Source organism: Myotis yumanensis, unplaced genomic scaffold, assembly GCF_028538775.1.
Source record: "Myotis yumanensis isolate MYYU_CA2020_CCGP unplaced genomic scaffold, mMyoYum1.0.hap1 SCAF_20, whole genome shotgun sequence".
In the NCBI taxonomy this organism is placed as follows: domain Eukaryota; kingdom Metazoa; phylum Chordata; class Mammalia; order Chiroptera; family Vespertilionidae; genus Myotis; species Myotis yumanensis.
The window spans coordinates 14877583-14887815 of NW_027223771.1; the positions used below are offsets into that span (position 1 = coordinate 14877583).

Here is a 10233-nt window from a genome sequence, read left to right on the forward strand (position 1 = left end):
GGGCCGGGATCAAACCTGCAAATTAGAACCACAAAGTCATGCAGTCTTTCTTTCAAGGACTTGGGCAGCAATGCACTATAAGCAAATATTGGTCAGAGTGATTTTATGGCATTATGCTGTCCCTCCTAAAGCACATAAAGGTTGGGAACGACACAATATCTGTTAACTCTACCATGAGAGATCACATAATTGTGATTCAAAATCATCCCTGGAAGTGAATATAACCAAAAAAATTAAAGGTACTAAAGAAAAAATACTTTTACTAAAAGATCACAAACCAGAACAGATGACAGAAAGCGGGTTGGTAAATTAGAACCTGGAACAATTCATCACAGCATAATGTGAGAACCACATGTCCCTGACAGAGGCAGCACTTCTTAGCTGAGGATGGGTGCCCTGGATGAACCTTGGGTCAGGTGCATTACCTCCTTGGAGATAAATGAAGATCTTGTCAGGAGTGGAGGGATCATAATGTTCTCAAGCACAAGTGACAACACAGAATGCATTTCCCCTGAGCACGCTGGGGTTGGGACTGATACACAGTCTTCAGGTGAGCCAGGTGGCAGAGGTACAATCTCTTCAGCCACAATTCAATCGGGTAGTAGATCTGGGCAATGAACTGCCTTCAAGCTTCATTTGTACTGGAAACATATAGGAATCTAGAAGAGTGCATGTTCCATTAAAAGGGGTTTAAATTCAGGAAAATAGGTCGGAAAAGGGTTTGCTTCAGTGTTGTTATTTTAAGTGAGAAAAATAAAACGTTCCGTCAACATTTAACACTTCTCTCCAATGTGAACTCTGATATGTTTAATAAGGTTAGACTTTTGGCTAAAAGACTTCCCACAGTAAGTACACTCATATGGCTTCTCTCCAGTGTGAACTCAGAGGTGTACAGTGAGCTGAGCCCTTTGACGACAGGACATCCCACATTCTCTACAATTAAATGGCTTTGCTCCAGTGTGAACTCTCTGGAGTTTAAAGAATGTACTTCTTTCACTGAAGAACTTCTCACATTCAGTACACACATGTGGCTTCTCACCAGTGTGAACTCTGAGGTGTCTAGTGAGGTGAGCCCTTAGACGAAAGGACATCCCACATTCTCTACACTCATAAGGCTTCTCTCCAGTGTGAACTTGGAGGTGTTTATTGAGTGCACTTCTGTCACTGAAGAGCTTCCCACATTCAGTACATTCATGACTTCTCTCCAGTGTGAACTCTGAGGTGTCTAGTGAGGTGAGGCCTTCGATGAAAGGACTTCCCACATTCTCTACACTCATATGGTTTCTCTCCAGTGTGAACTCTGAAGTGTTCAGTGAGGCGATACCTTTGAGGAAAGGACATTCCACATTCAGTACATTCATATATCTTCTCTCCAATGTGTACTCTGAGGTGTACAGTGAGGTGAGCCCTTCGAGAAAAGGATATCCCACATTCTCTACACTTATAGGGATTTTCTCCAGTGTGAACTCTCTGGTGTTGTTTGAGGTAAGACTTATCACTGAAGGACTTTCCACAATCACAGCACTCATATCGCTTGTCACCACTGTGAACTCTAAGGTGTCTAATAAGGTTATGTTTTAGGCTAAAAGACTTCCCACATTCAGTACACTCATATGGCTTCTCTCCAGTGTGAACTTTGAGGTGTTTAGTGAGGTGAGCACTTTGACGAAAGGACTTCCCACATTCTCTGCAGTCATACAGCTTTTCTCCAGTGTGAACTCTGAGGTGTACAGTGAGGTGAGCCCTTCGACGAAAGGACTTCCCACATTCTCTACACTCATACAGCTTTTCTCTAGTGTGAACTCTCTTATGTCGATTGAGGTTAAAGATTTGTCTAAAAAGTTTCCTACATTTGTTACACTCATAAAGCAGTTCTCCAGAACACACACCCGGGCTCTGAACAACTTTCAGGTTGTGGCTTGCAGCAATTTCACATTCACCCCACTGGTGATGACTTTTTCCCCTGTGAAATTCCTGTGAAATCTCACGGCCACAGGGTAGCTCCTCAGTGTTGATAGTGGTGTGGTGCTTAGGAATATCAGAGTTGTATTGCAAGTCTTCCCCATACTCCCTGCTGGTTGAAGGCACCGTAGATAAGTAGAGGCTGGAACTGCTCACAAAGGAAGCCCTGTCCATAGCTTGTTTCCAGGGCTCCTCTCCACATTCATTCCTCTGTTTCTGTTGAGGATTTGAACTGAAACAAAAGTCTACAACACATGAGTCACTACAGAATGCTTTCTGCTCAAAATATGTTACATGAGATCCAGTCAGGTGCAAAATACCTTTTAACACAGAGAAACACCGCTTACACAGAGGGATCTTCTGGGTGATTGGAGCTGTCTTAGAAGTCCTGACCTTTGACTCTCCTTTTATAGATACACTCTGATCAGAACAGGCCTCATCACCATCAATTTTATGCCAACAACCTGAAAAGTGAGAAAGGGTAAGGAAATGAATATTGAATGTAGTGACTGGGGGAAGTTCCGTTACAAGAGTGTGTTACACATCACACGTTGGTTCCATGCAATTGTCTGAAAATAAGAGATGTGCAGGAAGGATTAATAAGAGGCTCTTGTGACTTTCTGAGCTAATGAAGATCACAACACAGGGAGGCCTCACCAGAAATATGACAAACATGGCAAGCACCACATGGATTAGAATATGGATCTCCAGCTAATCCTTCAACTAACAAAATTCAGCAAAGCTTGTCTGCTGGGGACTGGGGCGAGCTGTGCACGACATTGGCTCCGTCTTACTCCAAGTAAAATTCAATAAAGGAGTAGCTAGTTTTGAGGACTACTTAGCACATATGTGCACGTCATAACACACGCGCAAGTCAATGTTGCAGAATACTGCAGAGTCAACAATGCAGAAAAACAGCTGATGAAGAAGTGAGCGGTCAGCACTGGGCCAAAGCAACACTAATTGCTACAGTATTCAGGGAAGAAGATATTACAAACATCTGAAGGGGGCCTTACAAGAACAGCCCATGGTTCATGTATGTAAAGATCATAACATGGCACAAACTGCTACAAAGAACCTTTACTTAGAGAAAGAGTGCAGAAGTTGAAGTCATGCATGTGGACACTGTCAGCCTCCCATGAAGAGAAAGTGCAAGCTGGGACCCATTAAGCTCACTGCAAGATTCCTGAATTTCAGTTTCCTATACTTTTTGAGGTAACAGATGATAGGGATGTTCCTGGAGTCCTTTGCTCAGAGCTCCCCATCCAGTTCATCCCTGGCAGCCACACCATATTTAACAGAACAGTGGGGGAAAGTAGCAGAGACCATGTTCTGGCTGTGGGAGAGAGAAAGCTATGGCTGAGGAATAAAGGAAGTGAGGTCGTCACCCCAGAACACTGGGAGAATGTGAAGGTCTTACCTACAGATGACACAAGTGCAAACACTTCCAGCATCACATTGCAGTACAGAAGTCTCTGAGTCTCATCAAGGATCCCCCATTCTTCCTGAGAGAAGGCAATGGCCACATCCTCAAAGTTCATATCCTGTCATAATGGGGACAGTATAGCCTATGATCAGATTCACTCCTAAGTTTATAAGTTGTCATACTCCCCATCCTCCAAACCCATCTTCTCTTTCCACTCTACATATTATGTTAAATACCAAGCTTTCATCCTATGAAAGTCACTATCTTATATTTCTGCTGATATTTTTTTTCCCACAACAATTATGGCACTTGAGCAGATTGAAAATACCTGAGCTCTGGACCTCCCATGTATACCACACTGCTCTTATCAATAGAGTGGGTGTCAAAAACAGTTTAGAGAGGGATGTTGGCCATAAAGAGAGTGTGAGTGATTTGATACTGGTCTCTTCAGGAAATAGACTTGTAGTCCTTCTGATTGTTCCTTGAAGACACCAAAAACATGGCATCACACTTCATCAGCTTTATCCCAACCCCAAGGTATGACGCCGTCGCTTTGCACTACCTGCTGCACATAATTCTTTGAACAACACTTCTCTCACACAGCTTCTTTCCCAGGGCACAACATCAAAGGTAATGGAAATTTTCCATGGCGTGGATTATTTTTTTTCTAATCACCTTCCTTTCCAAAATTACAGTTCACACAACCTCCATAATCCATTTCTCTCTTACCCTTCTTCCTTACCCATGGCAGTGGAGATTTACAAGACTGGGTAACACTGATGAATGCTACCTCATTCCCATCAACCAGTGTGTCACTCCCAACAAAAGGCAGGTGGATAGTTAAATGGCACCTAAGCTCTTAACCTAGAATGTAGCACCCAAACACTTCTCTCTACAGGCAATTATCCTAAAATTCACCTTATTGTTACATCCAGGGACCACCATAAATAGACTCTTCCTTCATTCACTCTTTTGTCACTCTCATGGTGCTGTGGCCATGAATTCCCATTCCCTCTCCAAGTGCACATCACTGTTTATACCACACCTCTCTCAAACCTGCAACCCCCACATTCATCTCCTGGCCTTTTACTTATTACTCAGCATGTATAGTCCAGAGGATGGTTGCCAGATTTAATCAGGATCAAGCATTGCACAGACTCTGATAGTCCACACTCATAGAGGCAGCCTTGAATCCTGCTATGTATACCTCTCTCCATGACTGTTTTTTTCCTTCAACCTCAACTATTAAGAACAACAACCAGATCTCAGATATCCATAGCCCACCTCCTGTGATGCTGCACTTGATGTCCCTTCACTAGTTACAGCCAACATCTCTCCCTTAACCTTCACTCAAGTCCCAGCCCCGATGGCTCTCTGCACCAAGCCCAGTGAGTCTCACAGATGACCACTCAAGCCTCTGAGCTAATCCACAAGACTGACTGCAACTCCCCACAGCCAGGACACAACAAGGGTCACAACAAAATCCTGGTGAGAGTTTAGAAAAGTTATGTACCAGCCCTAGTCTCATCATGTTTAAATTACTCTTTGGCGTCCAATTAATCTCAGGTCCACTGATCTTTTAAAGGTATTGGCCACTGCAAAACCATTATCTATCCCCCACACTCTACAGGACAACTTCTGTCCCTTTACTGTGTTGTGAAATCCACGTCTCATAAATAGTGGCCACAGCAAGAAAGCCAGTCCTCAGGCTCACTGTCCTTTCTGAGCTACTACTACCATTACCAACCTTACCATGATTCCCTGAATTAAAGTGATGTATGGTCCTGGCTGACGTGTCTCAATTGGTTGAGCATAGACCCATGCACTGGTGAGGTCACATGCCTGGGTTGTGGGCTGGATCCACGGTAGAGATTGTGCAAGTGACAACCAATCCTTGTTTTTTGCTCATCCCTGTTTCTCTGTCTCTCTCCCTCTCCCTTTGTTTCTACATTTAATATCAATAAAAATATACATGTATTTTAAAACATATACCTGAGGGTTCCTGATTCAGCTCTCTTCTCACTCCCAGCCTTTGCACATTCTGGACCCTATGTCTGGAGGACCTCGCACTCATTACAATGGTTTCCAAATACAAGGTCCACGTTATGAAGCCCTAGTCGTGGTCTTAGGATTCTGGGCTTAGAGTCTGTTTGAAGTACCTAGGTCAGTGGGATACAAGAGCGGCTGATAGTCCAAGGACTCCACTATCTCAGAGGCCAAAAGGAGGTGAGGCTTTGAAATAAGATCACAAACCCTTACACCTAATCGATTCTGTATTTTCAGGAATTTATGGAAAGATAATGGTCTGTTGTGAGCCTGGCCACTGCCAGGCTCTATGGGCTCAGGCTGCTCAGTGTCCTTGCCCAGCCCAGAGGCCAGGTGCCCTCCAGATGCCTGTATTACATCAGGTCTCAGTCCTCAGGGCTCACTCTCGCCAGTTCCCTTATCATTTACAGGACTTGCCCTTCCTGTCCACAGCTGCTGTCCTCTGTCTTCCAGTCTGTTCTTCCTCTGAGCAATGTTAGGAAAAGTTAGAATCCGGCCTCAGAAAATGTCCCTTTTTTTCACAACCATCTATGCTCCCAGCCTCGTGCAAAACCACACCTCATCTCTTTGTTTTCTTTAGACCTGCAGTTCTCAACCTGGGGGTCGAACGACCGTTTCACAGGGGTTGCCTAAGACCATCGTAAAACACACCTATAAATACATATTGTTTTTGTGATTAATCACTGTGCTTTAATTATGTTCAATTTGTAACAATGAAAATACATCCTGCATATCAGATATTTACATTACGATTCATAACAGTAGCAAAATTACAGTTATGAAGTAGCAACGAAAATAATTTTATCGTTGGGGGGTCACCACAACATGAGGAACTGTATTAAAGTGTCGTGGCATTAGGAAGGTTAAGAACCACTGCTTTACACCCACAATAGGCCCGGGTTCCCGAGTCCTCCCTGCTCACTCGCACCATCACGTCCTTACAAGGCGGCCCTGCGGCCTTTCACCCTCTTCCCCCATCAGCCATGTGTCACCCACGAGGGACTCACCATTCTGAGCGCTGGGACCTGGGCGGCGGGACCTGAGAGGCCGGTCCCCAAGGCTGGAGGGGGAAATGGGGTCAGGCTGCGGGGACGCTGTGAGCAGAGAGGAGTCCGGGAGGCACGGGGACCCCAATCTCGGGCTGTTGGGCTCAAGGAGCCTCAGACACACCCCGCACGGCAGGCGCGCTGCCTCCCAGGCCTCCTCCTCCTCACGACCAGCGCCCTGAAGCCTGTGAGTCTGTGAACAAAGACCTAAAAAGTTAAAATGGCCAGCGCGAATATGAAGGCGGAAGTCCTGCCCTAACCAAATGCGCAGACACCAAAATGCCGTTTAACTCCGCCCACATGAGTGCAGTTTCTTCTGGGTAATGTAGTTTTCTCAACCGCCCAGGGGAGTACTAGAGTCCCAGCAGATGTCAGGGGCGGGCAAACTGAGGCTTGGAAGCCACGTGTGGCTCTTTGGCCCCTTGAGTGTGGCTCTTCCACAACATACCACGTGCGGGCGATCACGTACAGTGCGATTGAAACTTCGTGGCCCATCGCAGAAGTCAGTTTTCGGCCTGGGAGAGTCTATTTTGAAGAAGTACTGATGATATTTGGCTCTGTTGACTAGTGAGTTTGCCAACCACTGACTTAGGGGAATAAAGGTGTTGTGGCCCAGCAAGTGACGCCAGGGGAGGGAGTAGATGGGACCAGAGGCCTGGCTCACTGGAGCAGACTAACAGATCTCTGAGGGGAAGGAGGTGGAGAGGAATGCAAGAGATCCACCAAAGAATATATAGAGAGGGGGGAAATGGGAGACATCGCAATACTATCAACAATAAAAACTATATGTATTTTCATAAATTTTAAAATAATGTAGTCCAGCTGGTGTTGCTCAGTGGTTGAACCTCTACCTGTGAACCAGGTCATGGTTCTTTTTTTCTTTTTCTTTTTAAAATTATTTATTGTTTAAAGTATTACATATAGTATTACTTATAACTCCTTTTCCCCCATTGAGCTTTGCCCAGGTTCCCCCATGCCTTAGCACATGCCCTTACCTCCCATAGTGTCTGTCTGTGTCCATTGGTTATGCTTATACGAATGAATATGTCTTTTGGTTGATCCCTTAACCCCTCCCTTCACTGACTTCCCTCTGAAGTTTGAATCTGTTTGACACTTCTATGTTTCTGAATCTATTTTTGTTCATCAATTTATGCTGTTTATTATATTTTACAAATGATGAGGTCATATGATACTGCTTCTTTTCCTGGTAGGACACATACATGGGTTGCAGGCTCAATTCCCAGTGTGTGGGTGGAGTCATGCACGAGGCAACTAATCAGCAATTCTCTCTCATCATTGATGTTTTTATCTCTCCCTCTCCCTTCCACTCTATAAAATCAACAAAAATATTTTAAACATATATATATATACACACGCCATGGACATAGACAATCATGTGGTGAGGGACTAGAAACAGTGGGGGTAGGGTAGAGGGAGAGAAGGGGGCAGGAGTATGGCAAAAATTGGGAATATCTGTAATAGAGTCAGAAATCCTATATAACTATGAACAAATTTTGTAAAGGAAGGAAAGTCAATGACTGCATTTAGAGCTGGGGAAGGCATAAAGAGAGAATATAAAAGGCAGGAGGTAAATATAGGTGTTGTTAGTTAGGTTTAGAGTTGTTGGTCAGGAAATTAATACAATAGTTAATAAATAATAACACAAGAATAATCTCTTCCCTGGAATTGTATTTCAGTTGGTTGGGCACCATCCCTTACTCTGAAAGGTCACTGGTTCCATTCCAGGTCAGGACACATGCCTGTCTAGATGTCCTGTAGGTGGTGGACACGAGGCAGCAGTTCAATGTTACTTTCTCTTATCAACATTTCTTTCTCTCTCCCTTCTTCTTTCTAAAAGGTCAATAAAAATATTTTAAATATATAAAAGACTTATTTTTAAAAGAAGATAAACTCTGTGTTTTGCATATTCACATCTGTAAGCCTACTTTTGACCTAACCTCTATATGTGAGAGATATGTTTATTTCACATGTGTTTTCAGAGCTTTATCCATATGTCCAAGCTCACCACATAGTACACATTAGAAAAACTGCATTTTGTTGTATGTCAGTTATAAATATACTTAATAAAGCCTTAAGAACCACTTCCAAATAAAGGCATGGATATCCCTGTTCTGTTAGGAAATTAAAATTGCAAACTTACATGGATTCTACCATCTCTCTCCTAATTTCCTGGACCAGCCTTGCCACAGAAGCAGCCAATAGTGGCAAGCAGTGAAGACTTTTGCCATCCGAATTCCCAGGAATCCTGACTGGTTACAAAAAAATATATCCTGGGACTGATTATAGGATTATCCCTCCTCAGCTCTGAGGTCTTCCCAGTTGAGGAAGCCTTGAGGTGAACACCATAGATGGGCCAGGGAACTCCAAAAAAAATGTGTATTTATTTTTCTGCCAATGACTTCAGTCACAGAATAGTTATGGAGGCCCTTAGAATGTCTGTAAGCAAACATCACAGAAGCCACAGAGTAGGCACTTTTCATACAATTTTCTGGTCTTTCCCACTCACTAGGAATACAGTGTTTCTGTTCTAATGCTAGTTCCATTTAAATCTAAGAGCCTTAACAAGTGACACCAGCCTATGATATTTCATACATCATGGGACATGGCTCCTTTACAGTATGTGGGGAAGTATTCTTCTAAACATTGCTGAGAATTATGTAATACTGTGAACAGAGAATATAATTCATATTGTTCACACAGGCACAACAAAGAACTCCTATCCTGGGTGACCATTGAGGCACCAAGCTGCAAATTAGAACCACAAAGTCATGCAGACTTTCTTTCAAGGCCTTGGTCAGCAATGCAAAATAACCCAATATTGGACAAAGAGTGATTTTCTGCCATTTTTATATTCCTTCCAAAGCACAGAAAGTTTGGCACCCCACAAATGTTATCATACTAATTTACTCTCTTTAATATAAATACACTAGAGACCCAGTGCACAAAAATTTGTGCACTTGGGGGGCATCCCTCAGCCCAGCCTGCCCCCTGTAACAGTCTGGGAGCCCTCACAGGATGTCCTACTGATGTCCCGGTGGGGAGCGGGCCTAAGCCGCAGTCTGGCCTCCTCTGTGGGAGGTAACTGGCCGATCAGGTATATAGTTTCTGAAGGCAGCACAGACTCCTTCCTTATTTCTTTCCTTTGTGGTTGGAGAATAGGGGACTAAAAGGTGGAGACAGAACTGTGGCCAGGCCTGGGGCTCTTGTAGGCAGCAGAAAGAAGTAGAGGGCTGGGGAAAGTCTAGACACAGTTTTCTTCAATTGTCCTCCCTTCCTCCAGGCCCCTCACTCTGTTCTTTCCTTGTGGTGGACGCTTGCGCCTCAGACTGACAGCAGCCCAGTGACGGTGGAGTTCAGCCCCCTCACTTCTCAGCAGAACATACAACCGCCTCACATTCCAAGTGGAGCTGTTTTCAAGTGGCTAAAGTGCTGGCAATTCATGCCTCCCGGCCTTTCCCCTCTCGGGTTTCCTCCTTGGGTCAGTTGCAAACTTCACCGAGACACCAAAGCAACTCTGCCCTGGTAGCTCCACACTGGCCCCTGCTCAGGCCCGGCCGGGCACTCTTCTTTGAGGTCTCTGGGTCCACAGTCTGAGCTCAGGGAGGTCACCCAGAGTCCATTCCCCCAGACAGTTAGGGCAGGGGGGCTAGCTTGAAGAGTTGGAGGAAGATGGCAGAGTAAGAGTTGGTATGAACCAGTGCCTGCTTAGCCAGATTTCCTAAGCTCCCCACT

The 10233-nt window shown here is 44.6% G+C and overlaps 1 protein-coding gene and 1 long non-coding RNA gene across 2 annotated transcripts; both read right to left on the reverse strand.

Annotated features, from left to right (window-relative positions):
- Positions 1–1191: 1191 nt before the first annotated feature.
- Positions 1192–2136, reverse strand: LOC138998586 (zinc finger protein 211-like). Its single transcript, XM_070400729.1, has one exon. The coding sequence runs from the start codon at positions 2134–2136 to the stop codon at positions 1192–1194; it is 945 nt and encodes a 314-aa protein (XP_070256830.1).
- Positions 2137–2278: 142 nt separating this feature from the next.
- LOC138998294 (uncharacterized) lies at positions 2279–6584 on the reverse strand. The gene is made up of 3 exons (XR_011469128.1): positions 6442–6584; positions 3383–3506; positions 2279–2426 (listed from the first exon to the last, which is right to left on the reverse strand). It is a non-coding gene; the product is annotated as an uncharacterized lncRNA (long non-coding RNA).
- Between the last annotated feature and the right edge of the window lie 3649 nt (positions 6585–10233).